At 45.7% G+C, this 24,241-nt stretch overlaps 1 protein-coding gene and 1 pseudogene across 3 annotated transcripts in view; both read left to right on the plus strand.

Moving 5' to 3' along the window:
* Window positions 1-24,241, plus strand: part of DNAAF9 (dynein axonemal assembly factor 9) — a 156,204-nt gene that overhangs the window by 91,747 nt on the left and 40,216 nt on the right. For all 3 annotated transcript variants that reach the window (XM_039479457.2, XM_039479458.2, XM_074406314.1), the window contains 7 exons: window positions 5,507-5,610; window positions 12,427-12,573; window positions 13,648-13,736; window positions 15,857-15,958; window positions 16,231-16,348; window positions 18,709-18,797; window positions 21,374-21,532. In XM_039479457.2, the coding sequence (XP_039335391.1) occupies window positions 5,507-5,610; window positions 12,427-12,573; window positions 13,648-13,736; window positions 15,857-15,958; window positions 16,231-16,348; window positions 18,709-18,797; window positions 21,374-21,532 (808 nt within the window). The remainder of the gene's footprint in view (window positions 1-5,506; window positions 5,611-12,426; window positions 12,574-13,647; window positions 13,737-15,856; window positions 15,959-16,230; window positions 16,349-18,708; window positions 18,798-21,373; window positions 21,533-24,241) is intronic.
* On the plus strand, window positions 14,663-15,850 carry LOC104653407 (NEDD8-conjugating enzyme UBE2F-like; annotated as a pseudogene).

Raw genomic sequence — 24,241 nt, forward strand, 5'->3', positions numbered from 1 at the left:
TCATTTGATCTATGGATTATGATGGCTTTATTTTTTTCTCTCCAATTCTTTTTTTTTTTTTTTTTTTAATACGGGGTTTCACTATGTTGGTCAGACTGGTCTTGAACTCCCGACCTCAGGTGATCCGCCTGTCTTGGCCTCCAAAGTGCTTGGATTACAGGTGTGAGCTGCCGCGCCCAGCCTAATTCTTATTATATTTCTTTATCTTGCCTTCGCTGGCTCATACCACTAGTACATCATGGAGTAGAAGTAGTGATAACAAGCATTCTTGTATTATTCCCGTCTAGCAGAGAGAGCTTTACTGCTTCCTCTGTATTTTAATACTCGTAGATTTTAAGAACATTTCCCTTTCATTATAAGTTTAGTAAGTTTTTATCATGCCTGTTTCTTGATTTTTATTAGCACTTTTTCCTACACTTACAAATTTGTTTCTTTAATCTGTTAACGTAATAAACCGCTATATTACTTGATTTTTTTTTTTTTTTGAGACGGAGTTTTTTTGCTTTTGTTACCCAGGCTGGAGTGCAATGGTGCGATCTCGGCTCACTGCAACCTCCCGTCTCCTGGGTTCAAGCAATTCTCCTGCCTCAGCCTCCCGAGTAGCTGGGACCACAGGCGTGCACCACCATGCCCAGCTAATTTTTGTATTTTTAGTAGAGACGGGATTTCACCATGTTGACCAGGATGGTCTTGATCTCTTGACCTAGTGATCCACCCGTCTCAGCCTCCCAAAGTGCTGGGATTATAGGCGTGAGCCACCGCGCCCAGCCTACTTGATTTTTAAATGTTAATTCTACATTCTTGAGAAGGGCTAACTTGATTATTACTTTTAATATACTGCTAGCCTCAGTATATTACTCAGATTATTACTTTTAATATACTGCTAGCCGTTTTGTTAGGATTATTACATTATGAATAAGATTAGCTTTTTTTCCTTTTTTTGTAGTGTAATTTCTGGTTTAGGATCAAATTTTCTAACCAAGGAGTATTCTCTTTTGTATTCCCTTACTGTAGAATATTATGTATGAGATTTGAATTATGTATTCTTTGACTCTATTAGTACTTGCCTGTAAAACACTGAAGGCATAGGGTTTTTTTTTGTTTTTTGGGTTTTGTTTTTTAAGATCTTCTGCTCTTGTTGCCCAGGCTGGAGTGCAATGGCATGATCTCAGCCCACTGCAACCTCCACCTCCTGGGTTCAAGTGATTCTCCTGCCTCAGCCTCCCGAGTAGCTGAGATTACAGGCATGTGCCACCATGCCCGGCTAATTTTGTATTTTTAGTAGAGATGGGGTTTCTCCATGTTGGTCAGGCTGATCTTGAACTCCTGACCTCAGATGATCTGCCCACCTCGGCCTCCCAAAGTGCTGGGATTACAGGCGTGAGCCACCGTGTCCAGCCTGGCATGATTTATTTTTTAAGGAAAGGTTTTTAACTACTGATTTAGTTTCTTCAGTGGTTAATTAGTTAGGTTTTTATTTTCTACTTGATTCATCTTGGAAACAAAATTTTCTAGAAATTTTTTCCGTTCATCTAAGTTTTTCAGATTTTTTGTATAAAGACAAAATTTTTCAAATTTCTGTAGTTTCAAGATGTTGTTCCATCCCATTGTCTTCTTGATTTTGTATGGTTCTGCCATCTTTATCTTGTTTGAGATGGAGTTTCACTCTTGTTGCTCATGCTAGAGTGCAGTGGCAAGATCTCAGCTCACCACAACCTCCTCCTCCAGGGTTCAGATTCTCCTGCCTGCCTCAGCCTTCCAAGTAGCTGGGATTACAGGCATGCGCCACCATGCCCAGCTAATTTTGTATTTTTAGTAGAGATGGGGTTTCTCCATGTTGGTCAGGTTGGTCTCGAACTCCCGACCTCAGGTGATCCACCCGCCTCAGGCTTCCAAAGTGCTGGAATTACAGGCGTGAGCCACCGTGTCTGGCCTGTTTCTTTCTGTGTAAGAAACAGCTATTCTTCCCAGCTGCTTATCACTGATTTTAGGCAGAGCTCAATCAGAGGCAGAACCAAATTGGAAAACTTCCTCTTATCCTGTGTTTTCATACTTCTAGAATGGAGAAGGAAGGACAGAACTCATCCACTAAGGACACTAAGAATGGCACAAAGAGTCAGGGAGATCTCCTCAGGAGTTGGCTGCCCTGACCCTCGTGAACCCCTGCAAAGGCATGGCCCTCAGACCATAGTCTGACAGTCAAGAGTTCAGAGCAGATACCAGAAGAGTTATCGCATCAAGTGGATTAGGTTCTCAGAGACCAGAGCACTGGTACTGGGTCACTCAGTAAGTCACTTCACTTATCTCATGTGTGCTCTGAGACTAATGACAGAGTTACTGCTCACAGAACCAGGCTGAGGGGCAGCTGCAATCACAGGACAGTACTGAAATCAGATCCTCTGTGCTGAGACCTTGCCTTGGGCCATGCCCCATAATGAGTGCTTTTCCAGCACTGTCTTGTGAACTTGTCTTCCTCTTTTCCATTTTGTTTTGAGGCTTCAGAGTCTAGTGGGAGAGGAAATGCTAGAGATGACCTCCCTCATCCACCTCTTTCCCGTCTTTCTAGTGAGTAGATGGAATGTGCCAGCTTCTCCAATCTGTGCTTTTTTCTGGAAGCTTTGGAAGAATATTGAGATTTGTCCAGGAGGCCTTTTGAGTGGGACTGGACTTGTTACTGAAAAGGTTCACTTCAGAGGTACACAGGTGGAGGGATACCCAGGATAGGGAAGGGTGCAGGTACTAAGCACTCACCATAGGAGCAGTTTCTACCTCATGACAGCTGTAGAGCCCTCTTATCTCTGGAAACAGTAAGTAGAGTCATCTGGTGGCAGGAGTTGGTGTGGTTGTGGTTTTAGGAGAGTGTTGAAGGTCTGGGATGAGCTCTAGGGGCTGGGGGAAGGAGTTGGAAGACAGCAGCGAATGAGCTATGGGGCAGCACTGTGGCCTGTTGTGGTTGAGGGAGCAGAGAAGGCACATCATCAGATTCACCGCAGCTGGGCTTTTGAACAGGGAAGAATTGAAAGGAAAAAGGAGAGAACTGAAGGCACCAGCATGGTACAGCATCTTCAGCATCAGACAAACCTCTGTTCTATATACGTGGCTCCACCACCATGTATAGAAATTAATGCTTGATTTTGGGCGAAATCTCTCTAAGCTTGAGTTTTCTCATCTGTCCTATGAGAAAAAACAATACCACCTCTTAAAACTGTGAAAACAGAAACCTATAATTTATTACATGCACTTAGTAAATACTGCGTGAAACCTGTTCCCATTCCTTTCTTTTAACAGAACAGAGATTTAAAGGTCAGTCCTAAGGGCCGGGCGCGGTGGCTCAAGCCTGTAATCCCAGCACTTTGGGAGGCCGAGGCGGGTGGATCACGAGGTCAAGAGATCGAGACCATCCTGGTCAGCATGGTGAAACCCCGTCTCTACTAAAAATACAAAAAATTAGCTGGGCATGGTGGCGCATGCCTGTAATCCCAGCTACTCCGGAGGCTGAGGCAGGAGAATTGCCTGAACCCAGGAGGCGGAGGTTGCGGTGAGCCGAGATCGCGCCATTGCACTCCAGCCTGGGTAACAAGAGCAAAAACTCCGTCTAAAAAAAAAGGTAAGTCCTGGCTGGGCGCAGTGGCTCACGCCTGTAATCCTAGCACTTTGGGAGGCCAAGGTGGGTGGATCACCTGAGATCAGGAGTTCAAGACTAGCCTGGCCATCACGGTGAAACCCCATCTTAAAAAAAAAAGAAAAGAAAGAAAAAGGTAAGTCCTGTCCCAGGGGATCTGCCCATCTTCCTATGGGACAGCTAAAAGGAGCATGTGGTGCTGGTGTCAGGGAGTAGCTGCTGGGCTGGAGATTTCAGAAGTCATGATATTCTGGGTGCAGCTTTACTGCTCTAAGAAGGAATGGGAGTGTTGACATTGGAAGGGAAGACTGAGCACATTCAGAGCAATTTGAAATATGGCATGGGCAGGAGAGCAGTGAGTGTGAGCAGCAGCGGGAGGGGCTTGTGTCTCTAGGCGAATGAAAGTATCATGCTGAGGCGGCAGGAGAATGGCCTGGGAGCAGCATGGCGGAACCTTGGGGTTGGTACAGGATGAAGCTGAGGCATGAGTAGAAAGGCCCTTCCTTTCTAGAGGGCCTCAGGGAAAGGCAATGTGCACGGAAAGCCAGAATACTTATTGGAGGGTAGAGGTTTCTGTGGCTTGAACCTGGATAGTCGCTGGCTGTGCCTGCCCCAGATAGTAAGGTTGGCATGTCCCTGACTGGGCATCTGATTCTTCCATGAGAGGCAGGTGCCAGTTCTTCTTGTATCTAAAAACTGCCTCCTCCTCCCTTCACTTCTCTCATCCCCTGTGAACACATACTAACTAGACCCCTCCCTTCCTTCTGAAACCCAACCTCCTCAGGAAGCCTTCAAAGTTTGCAGACTCCAGATTCCTCACCCAGGATGCAAAGGCAGCCCTCAGACTTCTGGCCTTTGCTGTTCTTGTCATTCCATCCTCCAGAGCTTTGCGCCACTTTTCTGGAGCTACAACTCAAGGAATCAGTCCCACTTATTTGTCTCTTGGCCTTTACCTTGACAGTGAGGTCTCAATGACAATAAACTCAACCCTGTACCTTAAGCTTTAAGAGCTACTTCATCTCCTCTCTGTATGTGGGAACATGGAAAGAAAAGGTGTTATAGGAATAGAAGATTCACCTTGGACCAGCCCCAGAGAGCAGCTTCACCTAGGAGTCATGGGTGCTCTGGATGCTGCTTTTGAGTCTCCAAAGCAAGCCCAGGTCCTGCATTAATCTTTGTCATCTTAGTTGTCCAGCTTTTCCATGGTCTGCTCCCTAGGGCCTATATTGAGCTGCTCTATATGACCTTGACCATCCAGGAAACAACAGCTCTTCTTAGACCTGAATCCTTGTTCCAAGGAACCCACATCCATGTTCACCTGCCACTCATCTTGCTTTTGTGAACCACAGAAGAGCAGGCCCCCAGAGTCTGTAGAGCCTACTCATTACCTAACTCAAATGTTCCATTGCTGGGCACAGGGATCTTAAGCTCCCTTCACCAGTCTTCAGCTAAGACCCTAGTGTTCCTTCTTGGGCCCTATGTGGGGTACGTGGTCTCTGTAGGGCTGAACCAGCTTCTGGCAAAGCAGAAGAAGGGAAAATCTGTCAACTCAGTAATGGAGCACATATACCCAAAGTCTTTTAGTGTGTTTCCCTGGAAGATACCCATAAGGGAACGTGAATTTTGCTTCTCTGCATTAGCTGATAGTTTATTCACTTGTTTTTCTAATTCTTATGCAAAGACTGCATCTGATGCCTCATTTCCCTCTGAGGCTCTGGGAGGTTACTTTGGCTTCCTCAGAGCACAGAGCTCAGCATACGAATCACATAACATAATTGCTACTGATACTGGCATCTAGTTACCTCTCTGCTGTGCAAGAGGACATTGGAATCTCACCTCCGGTATCCAGCCGTGCTAGTCTGACCAACTCTCTTTTCCTTACAGGGAATGTTCATTTCTTCTCTAGTGGCCTTCTGTTTTCTCACTGTCGTCATGGAAGTATCATCATTTCCAAGGATCACATGAATTCCATTTCCTTCTATGATGGGGTAGGTGTTTTACTAGTCAGTGGCTTTTTTGGTTGGAAAGTTGCTCATACTTTTGAGGGGAAAATCAAATAACTCCTGTCTCCCCTCCACTACCACAGAGCAGTATATCAAGAACCAGCACTACCACTGAGACAGGCAGGGAGGGAGGTCATGGAGAAGCCTGGGCACTCTCAGAACACTTATGAGCCTTGTCAGCCTCACTGCTCTGTAAAGGACTTACCTAAAAAGAGCTTCCCCTGCCCAATTTATTCAACCTAAAGTGGACTAGAAAGCAGGCTGAGAAGGCCTCTAGTGGCTCCTCTCGGGTGACCTCCAGGCCCAGGGACCCAAGGCTCACCCACTGAAAAATCAGAAAGGAGTTGCATCCTGTGGTATTGACGAGGCTCCACATATGCATTAGCATGGACAAGATTGTAAGAGAGCCAGAGAGGGAGAGAAATGGCTCGCCTTCCCCGTGAGAGTTTAGCCCCACCTCCCTCACACACCCAGACTTCCTCTCCAGCTCCATAAAAGTTCCACCCTCCTAGAACAATCCTCTAAGTTCACCAGTCTGCACCAACACTTCCCCTTCACCTTAACAGGAGGAGGGTAGTGAGGCGTTTCCCCTAGCCTTCACCCTCTGGCCAAGGCACAGCTTGTCTCAGTGTAGCACCAGATTAGAAGGCAGGCCCTCCACTCTGCCAGGTCTCAACCTCAAAACCAGTCTGTCTGGGAGCTAGGACAGAGACTATGTGAGGTATTTTGGTCAGATGGCTCAGAAAACAAATTCTGTGGCTTCGGGCTTTATTTTCTTCCATATAGAGCCTGCAGCCTTAAAAGCTGTTCAGAAATGTAGACAGACCAGCTGGACACATTGGTGGCTCTATTAGATTAAAGCTTTACCGTTAGGTTAAAGAGTCTTCCAACATCAAGGAAGAAAGGATACATCATGTAAACCACAGTACTGGGATGATAAATTAGCTAATTTAGACAAAAAATAGACTCTTACCTCTACCAAAAGCAAAATGAACTTCTGATGGATTAAAATTAAATATCTTTAAATTTCACAAATAGAATATAAAAATGAATATTTATTAAACCTGTAGGGGTTGGAAGACTATCTAAGCTTAGAAAGAATACAAGAAATTCTAAAGGAAACATTTTTCAAATTTGACCAGTTAATGATTTTTAAAAATTTTTTGCTGAGAATTTAATTTATTGAAGTGTACTGCAAATACAACTAACTGTATCCATTTAAAGCTTTGGCAGATGTATACATTCATGAAACCACCTTTACAATCAAACTGAAGTGTTTCCTCATGCCCTTTTATAGTTCATCTTTCCCTCCACTCGTGGGTTCAGACAACCACTGATTAGCTTTTGTCACTGAATATTAGTTTGCATTTTCTAAAATGTTATATAAATGAACATCATTCATTCTGTACCCTTTGAGTCTGGCATTTTCCACTCAGCATAGTGATATTTAGATTTCATCCATGTTGTGTATATTAATAGCTTAGTTCTCTTTATTGCTAAATAGTATTCTATTGTATGGGTATAGCATAAAATTTATCAGACTAATTTGTAATACAAAATCCTTTAAAATGTATTTCAGGGGATGGGGAGGAGTTGATCAATGGATACAAAGTTAGAGAAGATAAGTAAGTTCTAGTGTTCTGTTGCACAGTAGGGTGCCTGCAGTCAACAGTAAGGTGTTGTAGATCTCAAAATAGCTAGAAGAGAAAGAGAAGATTCTGAATGATAAATGTTTGTCGTGATGGATTTCTCATTACCCAGATTTGATCATTACATGATGTATACATGTATTGAAACAACCCATTATAACCGATAAATATGTGCATATGTGTCAATTAAAAATAAAAAATAATTTTTATGGCCAGGGGCAATGGCTTATGCCTGTAATCCCAGCATTTTGGGAGGCTGGGGCAGGTGGATCACCTGAGGTCAGGAGTTTAAGACCAGCCTGGCCAAAATGGTGAAACCTGTCTCTACTCAAAACACAAAAATTAACTGGGTGTGGTGGCTCGTGCCTGTAGTCCCAGCTACTCAAGAGGCTGAGGCAGGAGAATCGCATGAACCTGGGAGGCAGAGGTTGCAGTGAGCCAAGATTGCGCCACTGCACTCCAGCCTGGGCTATGGAGTGAGACTGTCTCAAAAATATATAATAATTATTATAATAATTTTTAAAAAGTATTTCAGACCATGTGCAGTAGCTCACACCTGTAATCCCAGCACTGTGAGAGGCTGAGGCGGGTGGATCATGAGGTCAGGTGATTGAGATCATCCTGGCCAACATGCTGAAACCCCATCTCTACTAAAAATACAAAAATTAGCTGGGCATGGTGGCGCATGCCTGTAGTCCCATCTACTTGGGAGGCTGAGGCAGGAGAATCACTTGAACCTGGGAGGCGGAGGTTGCAGTGGGCCAAGATTGCGCTACCGAACTCCCGCCTGGCAACAGAGCAAGACTCTGTCTCAAAAAAAAAAGTATTTCAAAAGGCAAATTTTAAAAACTGGAAAAAACATTTTTGGTGATTTAAACAAATGAGTTAATACTTCTTTTTTCTACAAAGAGTTGTGTCTTTATTAACATGTAAACACTGAGTCCCAGGTCAGAGGTATTTAAAGTTTATGAGGCTACTTAACAGATAGAAGAAATTGCATCAGAAACAGCCTCTTACTATCATATGTAACAGTAAATTAGCATTTACTGTTAAATAATATACTGTTAAAGTATACTAATTTGTGCTAAAGAATAAACTCTAAAAAACTTGGCAGAGGAGAACACCACACGTGGTGGCACACGCCTGTAGTCCCAGCTACTCAGGAGGCTGAGGCAGGAGAATCCTTGAATCCAGGAGGCAGAGGTTGCAGTCAGCCAAGATCACGCCACTGCACTCCAGCCTGGGCACCAGAGCAAGACTCCATCTCAAACAAAAAGAAAGAAAGAAAGAAAACAATTCCAGGGCTGGATTCAGTGGCTCAAGCCTGTAATGCCAGCACTTGAGTCTGGGGGTTTGAGACCAGCCTGGGCAATGTGGTGAAACTCTGTCTCTACAAAAAAATTATTGCTATTGTTATTTTGTCTTAGATGCAGTCTCGCTCTGTTGCCCAGTCTGGAGTGCACGGCCTCAAAATTTTTTTTTAATTACTGGGGCATGGTGGCACATGTCTGTAGTCCCAAGCTATTTGACAAGTGAGGTGGGAGGATCACCTGAGCCCAAGAGGCAGAGGTTGCTGTGAGCTGTGATCATGCCATGATGTTCTCTAGCCTGAGCAACAGAGTGAGACTCTGTCTCCAAAAAAAAAAAAAATCAATTTACAATGGCATCAAAAAGAGTAAAGTACTAAGGAATAAATTTAACCAAGAAAGTACGAGACTTGTCCACTGAAAACTGTAAAATATTGCAGAAAAATTAGACAACCTAAATGAATGGAAAAAAAACCATGTTCATGAAGCAGAAGACTTAATATTAAGACAGTACTTCCCAATGCGATCTACAGATTCAGTGCAGTTTGTATTAAAATCCCAACAGCAGTTTTTGCAGATAGAAAAAACAGCCAGGCGGTGTGGCTCTTGCCTATAATCCCAGCATTTTGAGAGGCTGAGGCAGGTGGATCACTTGAGGTCAGGAAGTTGAGTCCAACCTGGCTAGCATGGCAAAACCCAATCTCTACTAATAATACAAAAATTAACTGGGTGTGGTGGCACATGCCTGTAATCCCACCTACTTAGAAGGTTGAGACACAAGAATTGCATGAACCTGGGAGGTAGAGGTTGCAGTGAGCCAAGAATGTGCCACTGCACTCCAGCCTGGGTGACTGAGTGAAACTATGTCTCAAAAAAAAAAAGAAAGAAATAGGAAAACCCATTCTAAAGTTAGTATAGAACATATAGAATCTCAAGGAACCCTGATTGTTCAAAACCATCTTGAAAAAGAAAATAAAGTTGTAACACATACATTTTCTTATTTCAAAACTCCCGGCCGGGCGCGGTGGCTCAAGCCTGTAATCCCAGCACTTTGGGAAGCCGAGGCGGGTGGATCATGAGGTCGAGAGATCGAGACCATCCTGGTCAACATGGTGAAACCCCGTCTCTACTAAAAATACAAAAAAATTAGCCGGGCATGGTGGCACGTGCCTGTAATCCCAGCTACTCAGGAGGCTGAGGAAGGAGAATTGCCTGAACCCGGGAGGCGGAGGTTGCGGTGGGCCGAGATCGCGCCATTGCACTCCAGCCTGGGTAACGAGCGAAACTCCGTCTCAAAAAAAATCTCCCTACGAAGCTACAGTGTGGTACTGGCAAAAGGACCAGTAGAATAGACCCATGGAGAGCCCAGAAATGAATGTGTGTATCAAATAATTTTTGACAAGGATGCCAGAACCATTCAGTGTCAAAAGGATAGTCTTTTTAACAAATGGTCTAACAGGCCAGTCCCGGTGGCTTACGCCTATAATCCCAGCTCTTTGGGAGGCTGAGGATGGCAGATCACTTGTGGCTAGGAGTTCAAGACCAACCTCCCAACATGGCAAAAACCTGTCTCTAGTAAAAATACAAAAATTAGCTGGGTGTGGTGGTGGGCAACTGTAATCCCAGCTTACTTGGGAGGCTGAGGCACGAGAATCACTTGAACCTAGGAGGCGGAGGCCAGTCAGCTAAGATGGCACCACTTCACTCCAGCCTGGGGACAGTTCCCCTGAGTGGGACCCTGTCCCAAAAAAAAAAAAGATGGTGCTGGGAAAACTAGATACCCGTTTGCAAAAGAATGAAGTTTGACCCTTACTTTATACTCTGTACAAAAAGTTAACTGAAAATGGAACAAAAACATAAACGTTAAGAGCTAAAACAAGATGTAATCCCAGCGCTTTGGGAGGCTGAGGCAGGCAGATAACGAAGTCAAGAGTTTGAGACCAGCCTGGCCAACATAGTGAAACCTCGTCTCTAGTAAAAATACAAACATTAGCCAAGCATGGTGTCACGCACCTGTAGTCCCAGCTACTTGGGAGGCTACAGCAGGAGAATCGCTTGATCCCAGGAGGCAGAGGTGGCAGCAAGCTGAGATCACACCATTACACTCCAGCCTGGGTGACAGTGAGACTTTTGTCTCCAAAAAAAAAAAGAGCTGGCCGGGCGCGGTGGCTCAAGCCTGTAATCCCAGCACTTTGGGAGGCCGAGGTGGGTGGATCACGAGGTCAAGAGATCGAGACCGGCCGGGCGCGGTGGCTCAAGCCTGTAATCCCAGCACTTTGGGAGGCCGAGGCGGGTGGATCACAAAGTCAAGAGATCGAGACCATCCTGGTCAACATGGTGAAACCCTGTCTCTACTAAAAATACAAAAAAGTAGCTGGGTATGGTGGCATATGCCTGTAATCCAAGCTACTCAGGAGGCTGAGGCAGGAGAATTGCCTGAACCCAGGAGGCGGAGGTTGCGGTGAGCCGAGATCGCGCCATTGCACTCCAGCCTGGGTAACAAGAGCGAAACTCCGTCTCAAAAAAAAAAAAAAAAAAAAAAAAAAAAAAGAGATCGAGACCATCCTGGTCAATATGGTGAAACCTCGTCTCTACTGAAAATACAAAAAATTAGCTGGGCATGGTGGCGTGTGCCTGTAATCCCAGCTACTCAGGAGGCTGAGGCAGGAGAATTGCCCAAACCCAGGAGGCGGAGGTTGCGGTGAGCTGAGATTGCACCATTACACTCCAGCCTGGGTAACAAGAGCGAAACTCTGTCTCAAAAAAAAAAGAGCTAAAGCAATGAAACTCTTTGAAGAAAACACAGGGGAAAATCTTTATGACATTGGATTTGGCAATGATTTCTTGGATGTGATACCAAAAGCACAGACAGCAAATGAAAAAATACTAAATTGGACTTCATCAGCATTTAAAACTTCTGTGTATTAAAGGACATTATCCAGAGAGTGAAAAGACAATCCTCAGAATGGAAGAAAATATTCAAAAATCATTATCTGATAAGGGGTTAATATTGTAGAAGGAATTTTGAGATGACATTTTCAGTTTAGGGGAAAAAATCCAGGCTGGGGATGGTGGCTTACCCCTGTAATCCCAATATATGGGGAGGCCAAGGTAGGAGGATCACTTGAAACCAGGAGTTTGAGACAAACCTGGGCAACATAGGGAGACCTTGTCTCTACAAAAAGTTTTAAAAAATTAGGCAGGCATAGTGGCATGTGTCTGTAGTCTCAGCTACCTGGGGAGCTGAGGTAGAAGGATTGCTTGAGCCCTCGAGTTCAAGGCTGCAGTGAGCCATCACACTCTAGCCTGGGTAACAGAGCAAGACCCTGTCTCCCCCCAAAAAAAAAAAAAAAAAAATTCCGATTCCGCCAGGCACAGTGGCTCATACCTATAATCCTAGCACTTTCGAAGGCTGAGGCAAGTGGATTATGAGGTCCAGAGATTGAGACCAGCCTGGCCAACATAGTAAACCCCGTCTGTACTAAATATACAAAAATTAGCCAGGCATGGTGGCACACGCCTGTAGTCCCAGATACTCTGGAGGCTGAGGCAGGAAAATCACTTGAACCTCGGAGGCAGAGGTTGTGGTAAACCGAGATCATACCACTGTACTCCAGCCTGGGCAACAGAGTGAGACTCTGTCTCAAAAACAACAACAAAAATCCTTGTACTTCCTGTATCTCCTATAAGTAAGTATTGGAAAGCACATTTATACTGAACTCCACTGAACTACATAATGTGACAATAATTGCGCTGAAATTGATCCCGTGTGTTCCGGCAGTAATTGTGAGTGCTGTATTTGTGTAGATGCCCTTCTTGCTGATGCTCCCTCCTTTTCTCTTTAGGATTCCACCTGTATTGTTGCTGCTCTTCTCATAGACTTCAAGAGCTCATTGCTTCCTCACCTCCCAGTTTATTTCCATGGATCAAGCAATTTTCTGATGATCGCCCTTTTCCCCAAATCGAAGATATACCAAGCATTTTACTCAGAGGTAACATCAGTCATTATTCAGTAATACTGCTACTATTTTTTTCCCCGTAGCAATTTAAATGGTAAGGCAGTGGGACTAACAGTGAAGTGATGAGAGGGAGAGTTAGGAGGACTGGCTGGTGTGGAGTGACTGCTTCAAATCCCTTCAGGTTCTGGAATGGTGCTGTTGGCAGTGAGGGGTGAGAGCCTAAATAAACTGAACAAAAGGCTTTTTAGCCTTTAAGAAAAATGTGCTTTGTCCTTCTTAAATCCTAATTAGACTTATCTCCTATTTAGCTACTTTACTGAATTGTTGGGCCCTACCTACTGAATTAGTGTTCCCTTTGCCACCCTATACTCTCCTTCCCCATGGGTCACAGCCCCTGCCCTTGCGAATGGTACCTCCTGGCAGGCTGCACATTATAGGTGCTCAGACAGACGGCACAAGTGAGAGCTTATAAGAATGATAATACCCACTGAGAGACCAAGCAATAGCCAAAGTCAAACTGATAGCCAGCCTCATGATTGTGAGAATTCTTGGAAAGGTATGATTGCAGCAGCTTGTGAGGGGACGGTGTTCCTCTCTCAGATCAGATTTGCAGACCACAGGGGATGCAAGAATTGACCTTGGCTATAGAATAGCTTCTCAGCCCAGTCTGTGTCTCCCACCTTTGCTGGACCTTCTTACCTCCTTGTGCTTGTCTTTTCAATCTGGGAAAGTAAAGACAACCCTTTAGATTCTCTTCAGCCATCCCTCTGCCTCTAGGCAGGAGTTACTTGAACCACTCCTGTCTGTCCCTCTAGAGGAGAACATGCCTCTGCAGCCAGCACGGTGTTACCCGACCCCCCTTTCTCCTAGCTTCCTGACCTCTAGAGGAACAGAATCCCTTGGGGAGGAACCCAGAAAGACCTTCTGGGTTTAAAAAATACAGAACAAAATTGCTTCAGGCCTCTATTTTTGAAGCAAACTTGTTTGTTATAGTCATTTTCTTTGCACTGACAGTCTAGATTTTCAACAACTATCAAATCCCCATGTGGGTTCCATATCCTGTTGTTGGGTTTAAAGTGTTCTTTGCTCAAATTCTGTTTTGTTTAGGTCTTCTCCCTCTGGCAACAGCAGGATAACTCAGGGCTCTCTTTAAAAGTGATCCAGGAAGATGGATTATCTGTGGAACAAAAGAGATTGTAAGTGGCTGCTTCAGTGTCTGTGCTTGTTTCCCTAGGCGTTGTGGGTGTGCTCTCTCTGCAGGATACCTAGCGTTATGTAACACAGGGGTCTTGGCTTCCGAAAGGGTCAGTGCAGACATTTCAGTGCTGCCAAGTTGCAGGTAGCCAGTACCCTTGGGGGAAGAGAAAGCAAGAGAGGGCCATATGCATTGCCTCATGCTTGTAATCCCAACACTTTGGGAGGCTGAGGCAGGAGGATGGCTTGAGCATAGGAGTTCAAGACCAGCCTACCTGGACAACACAGTGAGACACCATCCCTACAAAACATAAAAAATTAGCTGGGTATGGTGGCACATGCCTGTAGTCTCAGCCACTCAGGAGATGGAAGGGTTGCTTGAGCCCAGGAGTTCAAGGTTGCAGCAAGCCGTGGCCATGCCATTGCACTTCAGCCTGAGTGATAGAACAAGACCCTTTCTCAAAAAACACCACCACCACCACTTTGGGAGGCTGAGGCAGGAGGATGGCTTGAGCACAGGAGTTCAAGACCAGCCTGCCTGGGCAACATAGTGACACCCCACCCCTACAAAACATAAAAATATTAGCTGGGTATGGAGGCTGAGGGGGAAGGGTTTCTTGAGCCCAGGAGTTCAAGGTTGCAGCGAACCATAACCATGCCATTGCACTTCAGCCTGAGTGATGGAACAAGACCCTTTCTCAAAAAAATAGGTACCCGCTGCCGGGAGCCAGTGTGGCTATAAGGTGCTGCATCTCACAGGTGCCACCCAGGCCAGGCATGGTGTCGGGTGCCGGGCCCACCTCACCTGTCTCAGGGAACCCAGGGTCTCACTCTGTCACCCTGGGTAGAGTGCAGTGGTGTGGTCCCGGCTCACTGCAGTCTCCACCTCCCAGGCCTAGGTGATACTCCCACTTCAGCATCTTGACAAACTGGGACTTCAGAGGTTGCAGAACTTGAAGCTAATTTTCCTTGTACATGTAACATGCATTTTCCTGATCCAAACAAGCTTCACTGTTTTCAACTAACAGTAACCCAGATATGGGTTACTACCAGGGTGGAAAATTTCAGTTTGAAACTGAAGTTCCTGAAAACATGGTGCCTCCCAAAGTGCCTGACCAAGATCTGGCACCCCAACATCACAGAGATGGGAAATATGCCTGAGTTTACGGAGAGAACATTCAATGGACAGCACTGGCTGGGCTCCCACGAGAACATTAAAGGATGTCATTTGGGGTTTGAACTCTTTGTTTACTGATTTTTTTAATTTTGATGATCCACTGAATATAGAAGCTGCAGAACATCATTTGCAGGACAAGGAGGACTTCCGGAATAAAGTGGCCAACTGCATATGCCAGATGATAAAAGGGGAGGATTGCAGGCCCAGGGACTGTGTTACAGTTTCTCTCTAATGTGAAATAGCAAGAGGTAGCTCCACCTCCCATCCTCATGCTTCCTCTCAGTCCCCTGGATTGCTTCAGTCCTGTGACCATGTTGCCCTGAAGAAGAGCATCTTTATGACTGCTCATTGTAGATGGAGAATTCATCTTAAATAGAGCAAGTAAATGTGTTTGGGCTTCTTTAAAAAAAAAAAAAAAAAAAGTTGAGTACAGCGGCTCACACCTGTAATCCCAGCACTTAGGGAGGTCAAGGCAGGCAGATCACCTGAGGTCAGGAGTTCAAGACCAGCCTGGCCAACAAGGTGGAAACATTATCTTTTCTAAAAATACAAAAACTAGCCAGGCATGGTGGTGTGCGCCTGTAATCCCAGCCACTCGAGAGGCTGAGGCTAAAGAATCTTTTAAACGTGGGAGGCAGAGGTTGAAGTGAGCCAATATTGTGCCACTGCACTCCAGGCTGGGTGACAGAGCGAGACTTCACCTCCAAAACAAAAAGCAAGAAGAGAGGTGAAACCACCAAGAATCAGAAACTCATAGCATTATCAAAGGATTTCAGGCCACCCTTTCTGTGTGGATGTACTCATCATCATGCACTAACACCTCATTTTGTTTAAGTTTGAGATGAATGTTTTGGAAGAGTTGACTTTGTCCCTGAACTCTGGCTTGAAAGCATCAAAACCAGTTGGAAGATGGACTTCTAATCTGTGAATCCTTTGTTATTCTAGGCACTCCAGTGCACAGAAGCTCGTCAGTGCCCTGAGCCAGCCTGTTGGGGATAAACGGAGTTCCCTAAAGTTAATTTCAGCCAAACTCCCAGAGCTGGACTGGTAAGCTCTGGTTCTGTTTATAGATGTTTAATATTCTGGCTTTTGAAATGTCAGAAACCCCAATGTTGGTCCTTTTAATCTCCTTTTTCTTGTAGTTTCTTAGAGATCACTGTAAAATGTCACCATAACACACTATATACAAAAGTTTATTTTCTAGAGAGAATCTCTCCAAGGTTTATTTTTAGCAATCAAGTAGAAACTTTTTCACATGAGTAGGCACATTCAGGAAAGGCTAGGATGGTAACATAATAGCATTGTCTTTGTGTTTTTAGGTTTCTCCAGCATTTCTCCATCAGCAGTATTAGCCAGGAGCCGGTGATGCGGACCCATCTTCCTGTCCTGCTGCAGAAAGCTGAAATCAACCCTACTAACATAGTAGAAAATGACAAGGTAGAGGAGCCCACCAAATATGCTGGGAATTAACAGGAAGATAATCTTTAGAGCCTACCCCTGGATCTTTTGTGTCAGTTAACAAAAGGATCTCAGATGGAGTCCCTGTTACAGGACTCTCCTCTTCCTTGGATCCTGAACTGTAATGATACACATACAACCTGCTGTATACAATGACTGTGCCAGGTGTCTGCATTAACCCTGGCCAAGCCTCATGAAAGTCATAACCCTGGCATCTTGCATGCCCTTTCCTGGCCTCTCGAGATTGGTTTAAACTCCTACTCAGTACTCTCGTACTTGTCTGGAAGTTGTTGACACATTGTGCTTTATACGGGGAAGGGCACCCATGTTATTCAGGCCTTGCTGGAATACCAGGGTGTGATTATACTTTATAAACACTATCTTTCCCAGAGTGGGTTTTTTTTTTTTTTTTTTTTTTTTTTTTTGAGACAGTCTAGCACTGTTGCCGAGGCTGGAGTGCAATGGTGCAATCTCGGTTCACTGCAACTTCTGCCTCCTGGGTTCAAGTGATTCTCCTATCTCAGCCTCCAGAGTAGCTGGGATTACAGGCATGCACCACCACACCCAACTAATTTTTGTATTTTTAGTAGAGACAGCGTTTCACCATGTTGGCCAGGCTAGTCTCAAACTCCTGACCTCAGGTGCTCCACCTGCCCTGGCCTTCCAAAGTGCTGGGATTACAGGTTTGAGCCACTGGGCCTCGCCCCCAGAGTGGATTTTAATTTGCTCCTGCCTCATGCTTCCCTCCTCTTGACCCCCTCCCACCATTCCTTCAGAACCATAATGTTTTTTTTCTTTTTGAGATAGTATCTTGCTCTGTCATCCAGGCTGGAGTGCAGTGGCGCAGTCTCAGCTGAGGCAGTTCTCCTGCCTCAGCCTCCCAAGTAGCTGGAATTACAAGTGCCCACCACCACACCCAGCTAATTTTTTCTATTTTAGTAGAAATGAGGTTTCATTGTATTGGCCAGGATGGTCTCGAACTCTTGACCTCAGGTGATCCTCCCACCTCACCTTCCAAAGTGTTAGGATTACAGGTGTGAGCCACCGTGCCTGGCTTTCTTTTTGAGATGGAACCTCACTCTGTCACCAGGCTGGAGTGCGGTGGCACCATATCAACTCACTGCAACCTCCACCTCCCAGGTTCAAGCAATTCTCCTGCCTCAGCCTTCTGAATAGCGGGACTTCAGGCACACATCATCATGCTCAGCTAATTTTTGTATTTTTAGTAGAAACGGGTTTTCACTGTGTTGGCCAGGCTGGTCTTGAACTCCTAACTTCAAGTGATCTGCCTGCCTCCCAGAGTGCTGGGTTTACAGACATGAGCTGCCGTCCCCAGCCCAGAACCATAAGTCTTCATAGACTTAGAGAGGGCATTTATTTCCACGCAAATCTAGAAGATACTTGGCTGCAAGAGGAAATAGAAGAACCAAGCAATCAGAAGCATCATTTTTTTCCCTTAGGTGAGAGTATAAAGCATCTGAAAATACCTACTTGTTCCAGCATTTTGGGAGGCCAATGCGGGTGGATCACCAGGTCAGGAGTTTGAGACCAGCCTGACTAGTAAGGTGAAACCCCCTTCTCTACTAAAAATACAAAAATTAGCCGGACATGGTGGCAGGTGCCTGTAGTCCCAGCTACTTGGGAGGCTAAGACAGGAGAATCACTTGATCCCAGGAGGCAAAGTTTGCAGTGAGCCGAGATCATGCCATGGCACTCCAGCCTGGGCAACAGAGTGACTCCATCTCAAAAAAAAAAAAAAAAAAAAAAAAAAGCCTTAGTCCTGGTTAGCCCTGGCCATGTGGCTTGGGTGGCACAGGCATCCAGGCAGAAGCATCCCAGCACCACTCTCCTGTCCTCTGCCCTAGTTTACCACACCAGTGTAGCCTGGGCATTTTTGTCCCAGACCTCCTTTCTACCCAGTGTTTTCCTAAGAAGTGGTACTACTGGAAAAAAGTCGTAATATCCCTGAATGTCTGCTTTACAGAAGAGATCTGTAGTCTCAAGCAGGTAGGTCCTTTAATGCATTGTATTTTAACTGATCTATTCACAATCTGCTCTATTAGTATACTACTCTAGTAAAAATTAGACTAGTAACATTACATTTTATATGGTATTTGCTACGTGCCAAGCACTGTTCTAAACACTTTGCTTACGTTAAGTCAGTTAATCCTCACATCTACCTTACAAGGTAGGTCTGTCATTGGCCTAAGGTCACAGAGTTAGTGGTCATGCTGAGGGTCAGACCCACAATGCTTGCCACCAGAAGTCAGTTCTCTTAACCTCTTCTTACAAAACGTGATGCAGTTGAATTGCAAACACATGACTTTTTCTTCATGTAGGTAATTATCACCATTGTAACCGGCCTCCCAGGCTGTCATGCTATCGAGCTCTGTGCTTTTCTGGTCACTCTGCATAAGGAATATGGCAGGTTAGTATAGCTGCTGCCTTTGCTTTGGGGAAAGAGATTCTAACTTGGGCCTGTCTAGGCACTGGGAAACCTTAGACATGTACTGGACTTGGTGTGACTGGTATCAGCACGGTAGTCATCCATTCATTTAACATGCCATACTGAGCACTTCCTGTATGCCAGGCACTGTTCTGACTATGAGGGAATACATTGATGAACAAACAGACACAAGAATCTCTGCTTTAATGGAGCTTACATTCTAGTTTAGGAAGACAAACAGATAAGGAAAAATATATTAACTAGTGAAAAGTTCTGTGAAGAAAATAAAGCAGTGAAGGGGCCAGGTGCAGTGACTCACACCTGTAATTTCAGCACTTTGGGAGGCCAAGTGAGTGGATTGCTTGAGCCCAGGAATTTGAGACCAGCCTTGGCAACATGGCGAAACCTACAAAAATATAAAAATTAGCTGAGCATGGTGGCATGCCCCTGTAGTCCCACCTACTTGGGAGGCTGAGGTGGGAGGATCACTTGAGCCCAGGAGGGCGAGGCTGCAGTGAGCTGAGATTGTGCTACTGCATCCCAGCCTGGGCAGCAGAGTGAGACCCTGATTAAAAAACAAAACAAAAAACAGAAAATAAAGCAGGGGGCCAGGCACGGTGGCTGATGCCTGTAATCCCAGCACTTTGGGAGGCCGAGGCGGGCAGATCACTTGAGGTCAGGAGTTCAAGACCAGCCTGGCCAATGTGATGAAACCCCATCTCTACTAAAAATATAAAAAATTTTAGCTGGGCATGGTGGCACAGTCCTGTAATCCCAGCTACTCAGGAGGCTGAGGCAGAAGAATTTCTTGAACCAGGACCTGGGAGACGGAGGTTGCAGTGAGCTGAGAGCATGCCACTGCACTCCAGCCTGGGCTACAGAGTGAGAATTTGTCTCAAAAAAAAAAAAAAAAAAAAGCAGGGAAGATTATAGGAAGTGCAGGGCTGGGGGTGGGGTTCCAGTTTTTTGTTTTGTTTTTAGAGACAGCGTCTCTCTCTGTCACCCAAAGTCGGGTACAGTGGCACGATCGTAGTCCGCTGTAGCCTCAAACTCCTGGGTTCGTATTATCCTCTCACCTCACCCTCCCAAGTAGGTAGAACTACAGGTATCCACCATCACACCCAATGAATTTTTTTTTTTTTTTTTTTGAGATGGAGTCTTGCTGTGATGCCCAGGCTGGAGTGCAATGGCACAATCTTGGCTCATTGCAACCTCTGCCTCCAGGGTTCAAGCGATTCTCCTACCCCAGCCTCCCCACTAGCTGGGAATACAGGTGCGCACCACCACACCCGGCTAATTTTTATATTTTTAGTAGAGACGGGGTTTCACCATATTGGCCAAGCTGGTCTCGAACTCCTGACCTCAAGTGATCTGCCCATCCGCCTCGGCCTCCCAAAGTGCTGGGATTACAGGTGTGAGCCACTGTGCCTAGCCACATCCAACTAATTTTTGAAAAATTTTTTAGAGATGGGGTTTTGCTATGTTTTTTAGGCTGGTCTCAAACTCCTGAACTCAAGTGATCCTCCCCCGCCTCAGCCTACAAAGTTGCTGGGATTACAGGCACAAGCTACTGTGTGCCCAGCTTAGATTCCAATTTTAAATTGGGTGGTCAGGGAAAACTTCACTAAGAAGGTGATATTTGAGCAAAGACTTTAAGGAATAAACCATGTGGATATCTGGGGGAGTGCATTGTAGCAGCAGGTCAAGCAAGTGCAGAGGCCTCAGAGTGCACCTGGTCAGCAGGGAAGTTCAGGGCCATGATGGTTATAAAAACTTGGGAGCTGATGGATGTCATGATCCTTCCATGAGCGCAAGGAGACTACATGAGTTCAGATGCAGCTGGGACAGGTTGGCCCAGGTGAAATTAGGAAAATCATTCATCCTTCACTTCCACCTGGCTGTCAGATTACTAAACAACCCTTGCTGATTGAACCAGGCATTTAATATCTAGTCCGTCTTCCCCACAGTAAGGCATCCTGCAGGAGGCCATAAAGAAATTTAGATGCCTGTAATTACATAGAGAGTCGGCAGTTTAGGATGGGATATTGTGGGGAATAGGGAGGCATATTTCAGAGGGATGCTCAGGAAATATTGGACCTCATTTATTAAGTACTAAATGTCAAACAGGTTCCCCATGTCTAGTGCTTTTGTTCTATAAACATTCTACCCATTTCTTATGCTTAGCAAGAGACTAACTGAAGCCATCTTTTGTGTGGCTTCAGTTAGTCTCTTGCTAAGCATAAGAAATGGGTAGAAGTGACTGCCTGGTCAGGAGTCTTTCTTACCTCTGAAGTCTGTTGGTCAAGTGCCTGACCGTTTTCCCTATGGCAAGGGGTTTCCTATCAAAAGTCCTAGTGACAGTGGTTTCAGGATACTGGGCTTCCAACCCATTCAATGTCCTCTGCCTTTTTTCTGTGAGACTAGGATGGCTTTCTCCTGAATGGACTCACTGGGCAGAACGGCTTTAGGAGTCATGTTCACATTTGAATCCATGGCTGAACCTATGGAGCCAGGCCATCAGGTGGCCCCTATGCTGAGGTTACATTTTCCCTTTCCAGGTGGATGGTGTACCGCCAAATCATGGACAGCTCCGAATGTTTTCATGCTGCACACTTCCAGAGATACCTTTCCAGTGCCCTGGAGGCCCGGCAGAACCGCTCTGCCCGCCAGTCAGCCTACATCCGCAAGAAGACCAGACTGCTGGTGGTGTTACAAGGGTGAGCATTGGAAGTCTTCTGGGAATAGTCAAATAAGGGTGATGACCTTGCCATTACTCTTATTTCACGTGTACCAAACCTGGAGCACGGAATAGGCTCCACACATGCATGAGCAGTGTCTGTGCTACAGATAAGCCTTAAGCAAGCAGTGACCCTGTTACCATCCTATGGCCTATAAGCTAATACAGCTTCCACACAAGTTTTCATTTTGGATTTAACATGATCGTACCCTGACAAGGTGGAGAATTAGGGAAGCTGGTAAGATTTATTGGTAATTCTTGCAACAGTAGTGGTCCCTAAGCCTCTTCCTTCATCATCTAAATAAGGGAGCTTAATCTGTTTCAGTCCTCCCTCTTGTGGAATTGCAGAGATGACCCTCATACTCTGCAGTCTCCAGCCTCACCACGCCCTGGATGGCTAGCCTAGGAGCATTTCCTGGGACCCTCAGTGAGGAGTGTGAATATTCACATTGGGTAAGAAGCTCCCTTTTCTGGGCTATGTGCAGAACTATGATTATAAGCTGACTAATTGGAAGTCTCTGTAAGTATGTGTGCAACATCAGAGGGCAGATTTGACAGAGCTTGTACCAATGCTCCAGGGGACCCTGGCTGAAAGGAGGTTCTCTTGACTTGTTCTAAGGCCTTTCAAGAAGGAGCCCCTCACAGACCCATCACCCCCCCAGGCCCAGAGGGGAATGTACAGTCAGGAAAACGGGAGCTGTGCTTTTCACTAGTGTCGTTAAGTTTGGTGGTAATAAAGAAGCTTTTGGCAGTTCTTACAAAGTGCTTTTGTGCTATGTTAGTGTTTGCAGTTGGCTAATTGTTTCCAGTAAATAATGGGTCCCAATCCAAAGCCCCATTTGGTGTCGTGGCTGTGGTGATGGGAATTGGAGGAAAGCCTGGAGGGTGGTACTGAGGAAGGAGGCTGGGAGGGTGGTACACCCCAACAGGCCAGATTTCCACTTCGAGTCTTGTTCTCATACCTTGCCTCCAGCTTCCCTTCTATCAGCCCTCTGTCCTGCTTGTGGGCTGAGGTCCTAGAAACCAGAGGAAGAGTCTGGGCTTGAAACCACTTGTTTTCTTCTGGTTTTCTGTTGCTTCTACTAGTCAAAGGAATGGGTTGGCCTCCTTCTTCACCTCCTGCCCCCACCAGTTGATTGTCACTGAGGCTGTGGACCTGGAGATTAATTCGGCAGCTTGGCAATGTGCAGCTGAAGTCATTTCCATCTCCCATCACTTCGGAGAGCATCACTGACTTCTTGTCTTGACTTTAGAAGTCTGCAAAAGTGTCAGCTTTCCTGGCTGCTTCTGGACTACAGTGACATTGTGTGACCAGCCCACTCTTTTACTGTACACCCAGCCTTTGCTCCATCACAGCCCCAGGATATGGGGACCTCTAGTCAATTAACTGGAGGACTTCAGTCAGAATACCAGCTAAATGTTGTGGCTCTTCACTAAGACACTGTTCTTACCGGCTGGGCCCATATAGCAGCCTCTTTCATAGCATGTCCATCGCTTGGTGCTGGGCCTTCATGCCCATTATTTAGGTTGTTGGTGGTGGGAGATCCCAGAGGCTTCTCATATTGATAATTATGTTCCTTGAATATGGCATTATTTTCTTTCTTTTTAAAACAGAGTCAGCTGGGCGCGGTGGTTCACACCTGTAATCCCAGAACTTTGGGAGGCTAAGGCAGGTGGATCATGAGGTCAGGAGTTCAAGACCAGTCTGGCCAAGATATTGAAACCCCGTCTCTACTAAAAATACAAAAATTAGCTGGGCACGGTGGCACCCACCTGTAATCCCAGCTACTCAGGAGGCTGAGGTAAGAGAATCGCTTGAACCTGGGAAGCGGAGGTTGCAGTGAGCCAAGATTGTGCCATTGCACTCCAGCCTGGGTGACAGTGAGACTCTGTCTCAAAAAAAAAAAAAAAAAAAAAGAAAGAAACAGAGTCTTGCTCTGTTGCTCAGGGTGGAGTGCAGTGGTATGATATCAGCTCACAGCAACCTCTACCTCCCAAATTCAAGTGATACTCCCACCTCAGCCTCCCAAGTAGCTGGGATTAAGGTACATGCCACCACACCCAGCTAATTTTTGTATTTTTTAGTAAAGATTGGATTTTACTGTGTTGCCCAGGCTGGTCTCAAACTCCTGACCTCAGGTGATTTGCCTGCCTCAGCCTTTCAAAGTGCTGGGATTACAGCTGTGAGCCACTGCTCCTGGCTTTTTTTTTTTTTTTTGGAAACTGAGTCTTGCTTTGTCCTCCAGGCTGAAGTAGAGTGGCATGATCTCAGCTCACTGCAACCTCCACCTGCCAAATAGCTGGGATTACAGACATGTACCACCATGCCCGGCTAATTTGTATTTTTAGTAGAGACGGAATTTCTCCATGTTGGTCAGGCTGGTCTCAAACTCCTGACCTCAAGTGATCCACCCTCCTCTGCCTTCCAAAGTACTGGGATTACCGGCGTGAGCCACTGCACCCGATCCCTGGCCTTTGTTTTTAGAGTTGGGGGTCTCCCTATGTTGCCTAGGCTGGTCTCAAACTCCTGAGCACAAGCAGTCTTCCCACCTCAGCCTCCCAAAGTGCTGTGATTACAGGCATGAGCCACATGCCCAGCCCAGCTTTATTTTCATTTATAGCTTTCTTTGAGGAAACTTGTAATATAGGACAGATATTTTAAGCCCCTAGAGTGGCCTGATGCCATTCA

The sequence above is a fragment of the Saimiri boliviensis genome, chromosome 9 (assembly GCF_048565385.1).
Source record: "Saimiri boliviensis isolate mSaiBol1 chromosome 9, mSaiBol1.pri, whole genome shotgun sequence".
In the NCBI taxonomy this organism is placed as follows: domain Eukaryota; kingdom Metazoa; phylum Chordata; class Mammalia; order Primates; family Cebidae; genus Saimiri; species Saimiri boliviensis.